This window comes from Mustela putorius, unplaced genomic scaffold (assembly GCF_011764305.1).
Source record: "Mustela putorius furo isolate JIRA1106 unplaced genomic scaffold, ASM1176430v1.1 tig00000596_pilon_pilon_pilon, whole genome shotgun sequence".
Taxonomy (NCBI): Eukaryota; Metazoa; Chordata; class Mammalia; order Carnivora; family Mustelidae; genus Mustela; species Mustela putorius.
In genome coordinates, this window is record NW_025421428.1 from 8866849 (window position 1) to 8879281 (window position 12433).

General features: G+C 55.1%; 1 protein-coding gene across 8 annotated transcripts in view; it reads left to right on the plus strand.

Annotated features, from left to right (window-relative positions):
• Positions 1–12433, plus strand: part of RALGPS1 (Ral GEF with PH domain and SH3 binding motif 1) — a 270593-nt gene that overhangs the window by 221305 nt on the left and 36855 nt on the right. For all 8 annotated transcript variants that reach the window (XM_045082428.1, XM_045082426.1, XM_045082430.1 and 5 more), the window contains one exon: positions 3874–3941. In XM_045082428.1, coding sequence (XP_044938363.1) covers positions 3874–3941 — 68 coding nt within the window. The remainder of the gene's footprint in view (positions 1–3873; positions 3942–12433) is intronic.

Below are 12433 nucleotides of genomic sequence, written 5' to 3' on the forward strand. Positions count from 1 at the left end.
CCTGACTCCGCTCTGGCTCTCGGCTGGTTCTTCATTTGTGGCAGCCGGGAATTTACCCAGTATTTCCATGTGTTTAGAGGGAAAAGGAAGATTTTTCAGATCAACTCTGTCTGTCACATTGCTCGGACATCCTCTTGGCTCATTTTGAGCTTGAGGCCAGCTAAGAGTCTCAGTACTTTTCGTATGACCTGCTATCGAAGCAGCTCTCAGCCATCTTGTAACTGATCATTTCCCCCTAAATGTCACCTTTATGTGTATTCTTTCAAATCTCGTCTTACTGGCTGCTTCTGGGGGCCGTGTTCCTTTGAGTCCCATTATCCAATTATATATATGTTTTATCTCTTCCAGCTTTGTATCGAAAATTTGATCAGTTTGATTACTTGGTCTTCGTCAAAACACTGAAAATTGTAGGGAACTGTGGCCACAAGTGACACCCCCAGTCACTCCTGATGTGCTCCACATCTGGCCATGTCTGCAGTCGTAGTTCTCTGCCCTCGCGGTGAATCAGAGTCACCTGCGAAGCTTTATAACTATCTATATCTTCATGGTGGAGCCTGGGCATTTTTCAAAGTTCCCTGGGTGGTTCTAATAATTAGCTGTCTCTGGGAGCATAGACATAATGTCTTTAGTTGTTATTGTATAATATTTAGTTAGAGCAGGGTATCATATGAAATTGTGATCTATTGCATAACAATAACAACAACAGACAAAGGCCAGAGATTACCACTCAAATTATGTTTGCCACAAATTAAGCTCATTTTACTTACAAAGCATTTGCTGTTCCTGAAAAGAGTACCCCAGAGTGTGAAATTATTCCCTCTTAGGTTCTGGGATCATATTTTCCATTCATGTGCCTGTAGTACAATTAAAGAGACAGCAGTTTTTCATTAACACTAATATCCTTTAAGGAGAAAAATAGTCTATAAATACTTCTGACCATGAGATAATCCTTGGACAAGCTGTAGATTGTAATAATTACTCCTTCCATCCTGAAGGGCATTGAACACCCCCTGTGCTTACTGCTAACCAGTCAGCCTGGATTTCACAAAGGCCCTTTGTTGCGGTCCAAGTGGGCAAACCAAGGGAAGAAGCCCACACTCTCCCCTGGCAGGGGCCCGACCATGGACGGGGTCCCTCCCCAGGGAGGCCCCAGCTCTGAGCGACACAGGACATGCAGGGCTTGTGATTCTGCTTGAGGAACCCATGCTCTGTGGCCCAACTCATGTCCTGAGCCTTGTTCCCCACCCAGAAGGACGAGGTGGCTTCATTATCACCTGATGATGGAGCATTTCTGACACCTGCCCACATCTGCTTGGGAGCCCCTGTGCCACATGGGGCCCAAACAGTGCTGCTTTTTCTCTACTCTTTGTCCATTTTATCTTAGTCAAGAAAAATTACCCAAATTCCTACCACTTAGAAAGCATGACCTTTAGCATTAAGTCAACATAATTTGGGACATTTTTAATGCATAGGAAGTGCATAGAGACACAGAGAAGGATGGACAGATGGTCGGATGGAATGATAGAACTAATTAAAATTGGATCATGCAACACTTGCTATTTTTAATTGAAAGTATTTTAATTTAACCAGAAAAAGAAAAGGAAATAAAATATAAAGAATTAGCTGCTCCTCAAATAAATATTTCTTCAGCACAAGAGATATATATTCCTAAAGGAGTCTTCTAAGATTACTAAGAGCGGTCGGGAAAAACACGAAGAGGTCTGAGCCGGTGAGTCCTGTTTTAACCGGGTCCTCACTGTGCGCAGGGTCCGTTGGCCGGTTGTGAAAGGTGAGAACGTCAGCCATCTCCCTCTCGTTCACCTCCCCTTCACCATCTCCCAGTCTTCTGTTAGTCGTGTTATTATTACTGCACAGTCCAAGTCATAACATACACATTTTGTTCGGGAACCATAATTCCTACTGGTTTAGTGTTTTTAAACAGATTCAATTCTTACCACCTGTGTTCCTCCACAGCTTTTCCATTCCTGGAGTCTTTAGTTTAACGACTCCCTTACTTAGCTGGATTTCCCCGTGAGGCAGGTTTTCACAAGTCCTGCATGCTCTGATGTCCCTCGTGAAAACATCCACATGTGACGGGGCCTCGCCTCACAGACCCGCACGCCTCTGTGCCTCTCCCCCAGCACTTGCACTTGGAGGCCCGGCTCCTGTCGCCTTCCGACACTGGCTGCTGGTGTAAGGAAGTCTGAGCCAGTCTGATCTTTCCTCTTGTCCATGACTTGCTTTATCTGCCTGGTGGGTAAAGGATGCCTTGAAGTTCAAAGGCACAACAAGAGGAATGGTTCAGAGTGGAGTGTTCTGTACCAGATTTCCCTGGAACCTGGCATGCCCTTTCTTCATTTTGGAGGGATTCTTTGGGTGATCTTTGACTTCCTCTGTACCATTTCTTGGCTTTCCTCTTTCACGGATTCTAGGCAGCCATATGTTGGGACCGGTATACCTCCCATGTCCCCTAGCTTCTTCCTAGTGGCTGTAGTCTCTGTCTTTTCCTCACAGACACTGGGACCATCTGTCTTTTCTTAGATACTCATCTGATCCTTGATTGGTCCCCTAGGACCCCAGTCTCCCTTTCCATCTTACTCCTTTGTGTCATCATCTCATTTTTCAGGTCTTGCTTTTTCAACCCATGGGGGTTCACACTTGGGGAGATTTCCTTGTGTCCCTTGGGGCTGCCTCCTGGGCTGAGTAACCTAGGCACTGCTCGATTCCTTTCTCTTTCCGTCTTTGTGTGAGAGGATGTTTGCTAGGTTGCCGTACCATTTCTTTTTGTCTTGCTCCCATTTGAGAAGCTCCGTCTGGATATTCCATGGCTCCATTGCAGGGAGGTGACATCTGACCCTGCTTCCATATGTGTGAGGTGGGCTGGCTTTTCCTCCTGCCATGCTGTGAGGTTAGGGTGCTTTGTCTCTCCCTTCTTCTCTAGCCTGGGGGAACGCAGGGCTCAGGCTCCAAGGAGGCAGGGAGCAGGCGGTGTGTTTTAGATATGGGCACTCTATTAAAAGGCCTGTATCAGGGTCTCCCCGACCTCGTTGGAGGCTGTATCCCATTCGAGAAAGGGGCACCTTTGGGTTTCAAATCACCCCCTCAGTGGAACCTTCATTTCTGCCAGAGTATCCACCATGTTGTCTGTTCCTTTCATACGTTTCTTGCCAACATCTGGTGCCAGTCTGAAGAGGGAGAGGTAGGGACGCCTGCTCAGACGTACCAAGACACTGCAGAGGGCAGGATACTGGAGCCCTGCTGTCACACCTTTTGGTCAGACTCCACAATCCTCTTTTTCTCTCCTTGGCTGCAAGTTTCTGAAGTTCATGGCTTCAGTTCAGCCCCTTTTCTTATTGAGTTGCAGCTGGTAAGTTCTACTCCTAAGGCTTTATGATTTGTTGGGAGAAGGGGAGTCTGCCATCTGACTTCACTCCACCATTTTCATCCAGAGGTTCTTAATCAGTGCTTAAAATAATAATAATAATAATATTAATACTGAGGTGCCAGTCCTCCTAACGAGTCCATGGTCTTGTCTCTCTGTGGCATCTGAGGCGGGGGGGCACTGTAATGATTGTAAACCCTGATTTCAGGTCAGACAGTCCTGGGTTGGATTATGTGCCCTGCTACTTGCTAGCCCGTGAATTTGGGGAGCTATTTAACCTTGCTACTGTTTCCTCATCTGGTAGGTGGGGACAATAAATGTACCGAGTCCCCAGGCTTGTCTTGAGATCTAGAACAGACCCCAAAGCGCTCCTGGGCTCCGAGGCTCTAGCTCTTAGCAGCAGTTCTGTCTCCTGACTCCAGACACACATGTGATCAGTCCCCTCTGATACACTGGAGCCCCTCTGATTGCATGAATATCTTTGTTTCCAGACTGTCACTCCGAATTGAACCCGGAAGCAGCTCTCCGAGACTGGTCTCTTCCAAGGAAGATCTCGCAGGTACTGTAGCCACCTCAAGTGGGGACACACCCACTCATGGCCCAGGCCGGGGCTGGCCCTGACCGTGGCATCAAGGGCACAGTTGAGTGGCAAGTTGCCAGACTCCATGGACCTAGCAGCCCTTATGCACCAACCTTCCAGGCTCCTAATCCACGGGGCCCCTCTAGGTCACCTCTGGGCTGGGGTTCCCTCAAAGAGCCTGGGACCCAACAGCCCCAGGAGAGGCCAGGTCAGAACCCCAGGCTGGGAACATGCACAGGGCAGAGAAAACTTCTCCAAGTCCCTTGGGCCCTTAGCATTGGTCCTGCTGCCTGGGCTCAGGTTGATGAGACCTGGAGGGGAGAGGCACGGGATGCCTGGGGACGTGGTGCCTCTGGACACGGACGGCTCACCCACCTGGAGCTTCAGCTTTACTCACACATTTGGGACACACAGAGTGTCCCTAGTGATTAAGGGGGCTGGGGACAGGGTACCCATCAGAGGGATGTAGGTTGTAGCAGCAGGATTCTAAAGTAGCTGCTGAGGGTCAGAGAAGGAATGGTAGCAAACACTAACCATTCAGGACTTTCTTTAGCAGATGATGCCAAAATTCTGGAGCAGAGTACGCTCCGATCAAAAGCTTTCTGCCCTTGAGTCAAATTAGTTTGAGTAAGAGGCCTCTGCCGCCTTACCTGGCTAATGTGCCTTAGTGGGATAAGCTGAGTCTCTGGCCTTCCCCACGTGCCAAGAAGTCCCCACAGTCACACTTTCTTCTACCTTCTGGACGGTGCCAGAGGATGCATCTCCTAGTGCCCCTTCCTGCTGTGGGCTTCTGTTACCTCTGCCCCTGCCGCGCCGGGAGTTCCCACTTCCCTCTCCCTGCACGCAGGAGCCGCTGAGCAGGGAGGGATGGGGGGGGCTGCTCTGAGCCAGGCACTTACAGTGAGCCAGGGACCCAGGGGAACGAGGCAGAGACCTGCCATGGGGAGCTTAGGCTTTAGCAGGGAGATGGGCAGCAAGGCCCTGAGGGGGCCAGCACAGTGCAAGAAGAGAGACGGCAGAGCGAAGGGCTTAGCCTTCGCTTTCGGGGCCAGCTCTGCCTCTCTCTAGCGACTCTCCCCATCCACAGGCCAAACTTGAGCCTCTTCTCTGCCTGAGAGAAGCAGGGCCTCTGGAAAGTTCCTCAGCCAGGCCCCTTGCACATGCCTTGAATGCCTTTCCCTCCTGTTTCCATGGTTGGCTCTTACTCATCGTTCTAAACTCAGAGAGACTTTATTCCAGCTCTTTGTTTCATTATGACACGCCCATTTGTCATTATTCTCTTTTTCTCGTCACTGGGCCTTACTTAGTTCCCAAAGACCCATCCCAGCGGATGAGCTTCCAGCATTCGTGCTGGAGGCTTGTGCTCAATGGACACTTGGGCCTCCCAGGGTTCATGGGCGAATGGGTGAAAGGAAGGAAGGACTGGGCTGAGGCTCCGCGTGGGCCTTTGGCACGTACTGGCCTGGAGCGCAAGCGGGGTCTGATTGCTGGAGCCTCATGGTGGCGCCCCAGAGAGCCTCCTGCTCCCCGCTGCCCTGCACGCCGCCTGCAGCTTGGGCCCGGGCCCGCTCCTCTGCCGGCCTTGCCTCCCGAGTCTCAGCCATTCGGCAAGCCTGTGGGCTGCTTGTTACCAGGCCAGATGGCAGCAGAGGCCTCCCCTTCCCTCTAGGCATCTGTCTGACCCCGAAGGTCCCTTCACCTGACCAGCACCTGCCTCACTCCCTCCTTCCTGAGGAAGGGACCAGGGCCCCCCCACTGCCCCCAGGCCAGCTCTGCACTGAGCACCACCTGTTCCTCCTGCTAGGCCGGAGCCTGTGGACCAGCAGCCAGGCTCGGAATACTAACTCTGCTCGTTGGGGGGCCTCAGGAACTGACCCCCTCACTGAGCCCTGGGCAGGAAAGGAGGAGCTGTATGACTTTTGACCCCTGCCTAGGATGGAAACGGGGCCTGGCAGCCAGGACCCCGCGCCTGGCCCAGCCTCCTCAGGGTCTGCCAGACTTTCCTGTTTTAGCCACTGTCCGCTCCATCGGCTCGGCCATTTATTAGCTGTGGGAGGTCAGAACCCAGCAAGTTCTGCCGGCCTCGGTCAGAATCCAGGCAGCGAAGAGAATTCCTGCCCCACACTTGCCCCAGCTCACACCAAGAGACTTTAATGAAGCTGAAATGGGTAAAGCACAGTGAGGCGCCGGCCCCCTCGGCTGAGGGACCTGGAAGAGAGAAAGTGTCACCAACTCTGTGATTGCTGAGCTGAGGGGGACTCGGCGATCGAGGGAGCAAACAGAACAGTCGATGTACCCACCAGGCCTCAATTTCTCCATCTGTAAAGTGCGCCTCATAATGCTTTCCTCCCACGGTTGTTGTGGCAATTTGTTCAGACCCCGTGTGTGAGACAGCCCAGTGTGGACACACACAGCCTCTCACCGAGTGTGTCTTTGCTAGGATGCTGTCATTGGCGTCAGTGTTGACTGTGCCTCCGTCACTGAATCAGCCTTCAGCTGTTCGTGAAACGTCACCGCCTCAGGTGCTTTTCCTGCCGCCAGACCCCCCTGCCTCGTCCCCGCCCGGGTCAGGCCCCCGCTACACCAGGGTTGGCAAACTCGGGCCCACACCCAGCCCACCCCTGTTTTCATGTTGGAGCATGCCACACCCATCCGTTGACATATTGTCTGTGTCTGCTTTCTGTGACAGTGGCACAGTTGAGTGGTTGGGACAAAGACCCTATGGCCTCCAAACCCTAAAATATTCACCATCTGGCTTTTTACAGAAACTCTGCCAACCCAGCGTTGTACACACTTGTGGAGCTGGTCTTTCTGGGCAGCACTTCCCCGTGGGGATCGGAGTGTTACCTGTGCACATTTGCCCCCCGTCTGCCTTCCCCCCAGTGTAAGGACCCCGTCCAGCATCCCCAGGGCCTGGCACATAGGGGCCCTGGGGAAGTAGCCGCACCAGCCGGGCCTCTGAGCCCCCGGCCCGAGCCTTCAGGCACTGGGCTCTGGGAGGCAGCTCCAGGGCTGCGGACTGCTGACTCCACACTCCCGCGGAAGTGCTGAGGCGGGACTTTTCACACCGTGGTGTGAGCCCAGCTCACAGGAGTGTTTTCCACCAGCTTTCCAAAGCCCTGGCTCCCGCCCTGGAAGCAGAATGTTAAGGTTTTCATTGATCACCAGAGGGCCCGGGAGTGTCTGGAAGGCTTCCGACGTGCTCAGTGGTCCTGGCTTCCCACCCGCAGCCTCGAAGCGTCTCCAAGGACAGAGAGGCAGGCACTGCTGCAGCCTGGGGCAGCTGAGGGGTCCTGCGGAGGGCGGGACCAGAGGGGCAGCTCCCGGGAGGCCTTCCCCCATCTGGCAATCAGACCGGGCTGCGTGGCAGGAGCCCGGCCGGGCCCAGGGACAGGAATGTGCCTCTTGCAGTCCCAGGAATGGGAGGAACGCAGCCTCCCTCCGCTCCTCGGGATGGGGGTTTAAGCTACAGCTCCAGGCTCTCTTTCCAGCAGTCAGACACCCACCCCCACACCTGCCAACGAGAGGACCCGAGATGCCTTCATGGGTTCATGCACTCAGGACATCCGGGGCCTGCTGTGACAGGCCCTCACCATGAGCCGGCTACCCAGGGAACAAGGCAGAGAGAGACCTGCCCACACGGAGCTTAGGCTTCAGCAGGGAGACAGGCAGCAAAAGCCATGAGGGGGCCGGGAGGCATGGCACAGGAAGGAGCCAGAGAAGGCCAGTGTGAGCATGACCACGATGGTCGGTGGGCTCCTTGACCCTTCCATGCGGCTGTGCCCACTTCTCTCACCAGCTCGCCTGCCTCAGGCGCTGAGACCTGCTGACCCAGCCCTGAGAGCAGCTGGGACTTGAGTCTCTCAGAGGCCTTGGTTAATGTCAATGTGGTCCCAGGCTGAGGCTGTGCCCTTCGTGTCTGTGAGAGCCCCTGTGCCCCACAGAGAGCTGCCCACTCTCCACCTTAGGGAGTGACTGCGCCGGCAGCTCTGCACCAACAAATAGTCTGTGAGAACGGAAATGGAGAGACCTTCTCAGTTTCTGGGCTGTGGAGGCAAGAGAGCCAGGAATGCCACGTTTTCAAACCCCCCCCCCCATATGTAATGTTTCGTTTATATAAATGAACTAATATTTTCCTGGAGAGTAAAAATCATAAAGAACGTTGACCCCCAGAGAGGGCAAGTCATGTTTGTGTGTGCCTTGGAACCGATGAAGACATTTCCAGATTCTGTTAGCCCGCCTCTGCGTGGCTGAACCAGCTGACAGGTTTTCTCTCAAAGTCCTTGGCAGCAGAGCAAGGCCATGGAAAATCTCAGCACGGGCCTCGGGTTTCTGCGCTCGTACCTTTGGACCTGCTCTCCACATGCTTCTGTGCGTTTCTGGTCTTACTGCCTTTTGGGGAAAAGCCCTGCTTCGGAGTCAGGCAGACCTGAGTTCATGGCATGGCTCCAGCACTTCTTAGATGTGGGGCCTGGGGCCATCAGCTTACTCCCTCCAAGCCTCGGTTTTCTTGTCAGTGACACGGCCGTAGGACTAAATACTTCACATGGTCTTACTTCCTGGGACTGCTGGCTCATGGCCCGCATGGGGCAGACTCTGGTGCTATCCTCATGGAGGGACAGCATGACACAGCCGACAGAGCAGGGGACAGGGTCCCGGAGGGCCCTGCCCTCAAGTCCGACTCACCACTCACCAGCTGATCTGAGTACCCCCGCTGATGGCCAGACACTACAGAACCTAGTGGCCCAGAACCACCATTTTCATTACAGGCACAGGCTCTGTGGCTCAGCAAATAGAACAGGACACAGCCAGGATGGCTTGTCTCTGCTTCACAGTATCTGGGGCCTCAGTCAGAAGGACTTGAAGATTGAGAGGGTCTCAGTGGCTAGGGGCTGGAATCCTCTGGATGCGTGTGGTGCTGGCCATTGGCAGGGCCACAGCTGGAGTAGATCGCACGTACGTGTGGCTCCCACATGGCCTCGGTTTCCTTACCATGTGACAGCCTGAGTCCCCAGCTCCTACGTGGCAGTGTTCCCCCAGAGCAAGTGTCCCAAGAACAGGGTCGAAGTTGCGTCTAGCATCTGTGTGACGCCCCCCCCAACCCGAGAAGTCACGTGGCCTTGCTTTTGCCATGGTCTGTTGGTCAGGTCAGTCACACAGGCTCACCCAGGTCCAAGGAGAGGGGACGCAGACCTGACCACTCAACGTGGGCAGTGTGGAGAATTTGCAGGCGTGTGTTAAACCACCACACCAGCTGGTTCGTGCTGGTTCATGCTGGGGAAACAGAGGCTCAGAGGTGATGGAGATGGTGGTGGCAGCGGCAGTGGCAGTGGCTGGGACCCTTTGAGCTCGTACTCGCTGCCAGGCACTGTTGGAAGCATTCCATGTGTGTTGACTCGGGACCCTCACACCTACCCTGTGCGGCGAGGGCCGAGAGCCTTGTTCTGTAGGAGGAGGTCCTGGGGCACTCACCCCCTCACCTCGCGGGTGGACGAGGGAGCAGAACCAGCTGCGGAGCCTCGGGGTCTGGACTGGTCACCTGTATCCCCTGCATGGAACAAGCAGGATGCCCTTGAGGGTCCCGAGCACCTTGGGCTCTGCCTCCATTGCCCTTTGTGCCTGTGCGGTACAGTCAGAGAAGGTGCGGTGTCTGCGCCGTCATCGCTGCCTTGGATGCCGAACCTGGCATATCCAGGCCTTTCCTAGAGAGACTTTTTTTTTTTTTTTTAATTTTTTTTTTAAGATTTTTTTTTTTTTTTTTTTTTTTTTTTGACAGAGAGAGATCACAAGTAGGCAGAGAGGCAGGCAGAGAGAGAGGAGGAAGCAGGCCCCCTGCTGAGCAGAGAGCCCGATGTGGGACTCGATCCCAGGACCCTGAGATCATGACCTGAGCCGAAGGCAGCGGCTTAACCCACTGAGCCACCCAGGCGCCCCACCTAGAGAGACTTTTGAGTCACATACTGTCCCTGCGTGGCTCTTAGAAGGCTGGTTCTGTGTAAGAATCACAACTCCAAACCTGATTTGGCATTAAATCTTCACTGCCCCTGGCTGGGGCCTGATCTCTCATGGTCAGGGTTGGGGTGCTTGGCCCTTCTCGTTCTGGGACCACGGCAGTCCCTTCACAGAGTCTGTGCACCTGGCCGGCTCCTTGCGGCTTGGTTTCCTGCAAGCCCTTACCTCCAGGCCAGCTCTTCTCACAGGGGCGGTGGGAGGCCACACCTCGCCTTGTCCTGACAGACCTGCCAGTGCAGCTAACCCTGGTGTGGCCACCGCTGTCCTCTGGCTGGGGCCGTGTGGGCTCCCATGCCTGAGGAAGGCACTAGGAGTCGCCTGGCTCTCCCAGCTGCCAGGGACATATGTCGAGCTTCCCAGGTGGTCTGTGGAGTCCTCCCCCTCCACTGGAGAGTAGTGAGCAGAAGAGAGCACCGCATGGGCGGGGGGTGGGGACTCCCCCTTGCATAGCACACTCACACACACACACATACCCGCATAGCTTTTTTCGATGCTCAGAATGGGTAAAGGGGCTTGGGGGAGGCGCCGGAGAGCCAAGAAGCCCGTGCCTGCCTCTCCACTCTGGGAGTTCACATCTGCTCTGTTCCTCGTCTCTCGTCTTAGTAGCCTGCTGCGTCAAGGGTCAAGCAGAGGAACAGAGACACCAGCACACTTTGGTCCCACTCCTCTGCCCCACTGTGGCCTAGCCCCACACTTGGCACTAGTGGCTTCCCGGGGCTGCTCGCTCTGACTCCAGGGAGAAAGCCTCTGGGCCTCACCACTGTTGAAGGGGGTTGGATGACGTTTTTCGGGAAGAAATGAAGCAGGACATTCTGAATGATGTGTGAGCCAGATCTTGGCTCACGGCGAGGACCCATGAGAGCTGCATGTGTGAGAAACAAAGAATATGTGTGAATGTAACAGTGACCGCCTTCTAGGCTCACCCATGAAGCCTGGCCTGAGAGAGCTTTCTGTGCGCAGGGCCCCATGTGCCCGAGTGTCGGAGGGCAGCCCCAGGGAGGGCCCCGCTTGGGCACGGGGCTCGCAGCACACACAGTAAAGAAGCCAGGAGACACACAACTCCCTTCACCCTGCGCACCATGTGCTCCCATGACTCCGTTGGGCGCCTCGGATCCAGCCATGGCCACTCCCCTTCTCCAACGCAGAGAGGCACTGGACGCCGAGCTCCCGGCAGCCCAGGCAGAGGCTGGACTGGAACTCGAGTCTTGTGACTCCGAGTCCCCTCTGCCACAGCTGCCTCCTATTAATTTCCAGTGTGCAAGACTTGGAAAGTAGCCCGTGAGCGGCCGCCGTCTGCCAGACTGCTTCAATCAGGCAGTGCCGACCCAGGGCAGGGACGTGGATGCTGCTGGAAACCCGTGGGAACGAGGCTCCCTGTCCTCCTCTGCAGAGCCCGCCCCTCTGTAGCCAGAACCCCGCGCCTGGCGCACTCGGGCCGGGACAGCCCCCACCTCCCTGAGCTGGTGCTGCTGGTAGGAGACTCTGGTCAACAGGAAATTGCATCTCGTTCCTTATTTACAAGTGCATGGGTGTTGTGAACGCAAGTGCAGGCTGCCAGAGAGTGAGGGAATGGAGGGCCTGGCCCCGAGGATGGGGGTCACCGCGCTCTCGGAGAACTCAGGACATGTGCGCCAGCAGCATGGGGCCTGCCTCTCAACAGAAGCCCTTCCATCGCTAATCGAACCACTGGCAAAGGGGGCAGGTCAACAGTTCTTGCTTCCGTTTCTCCCTTCTCCCGAGAGAACCATCTGGTTGAGTGGAAGGTTGTTTCTGGAGCGTTTCAGTCTTGCCTGCTGTGGTCCACATGGGTGGGCAGAGGAGGGCGCTGGCTCCTGGCGTGGGCCAGCCAACTCAGGTGGTAGGCTAGGCCCCTCCAGCTTGCTCCCCCTAGAGACCCGGACCCAAGGGAAGGAGAGTGTGTTGCAGCCCCAAAGATGGGTGCTGCCTGCACAAGGTGCCTCTGGGGGAGAAGCGGTGACAGCCAAGGTTGGGGCTGCTGCCCCGGAAATCAGTGCATTGCTTCTAACGCCTTCCATTAGACTTACAAGTGAAGCCCAAGGCCATTCTCTTCTTGCATCTAAAATGACACTTGTCTCAGATATTTTTTCTGTTGACCCTGGATCTACACAGGTTCCTTTTTAGCCTGTCCCTTCTTCTTATCCCACAGACACTGGTTCTGTCCCAGTTCTCGCTGAGTTTCCAACTCTGGCTAATTTTGCCCACTCCTGGGGCTCCACACACCCCTGTCTGCCTGCATCCGTCCCTGGTGCCATCTGTCTCCTGAACGCCACACCCAGCGGCCTCCAGACATGAGTCCCAGTCTGAACTTCCCATCAGCCCCACAGGCCTGCTTCCTAAGTGAACAGCAGCAGCCTCCACCGAGGCTGTCCTGAGCCCCTCTCCTGCCGTGCCCCCGCTGGTCCACCTCCTACCCCCCTGCCATCCTCATCTCTCCTTCC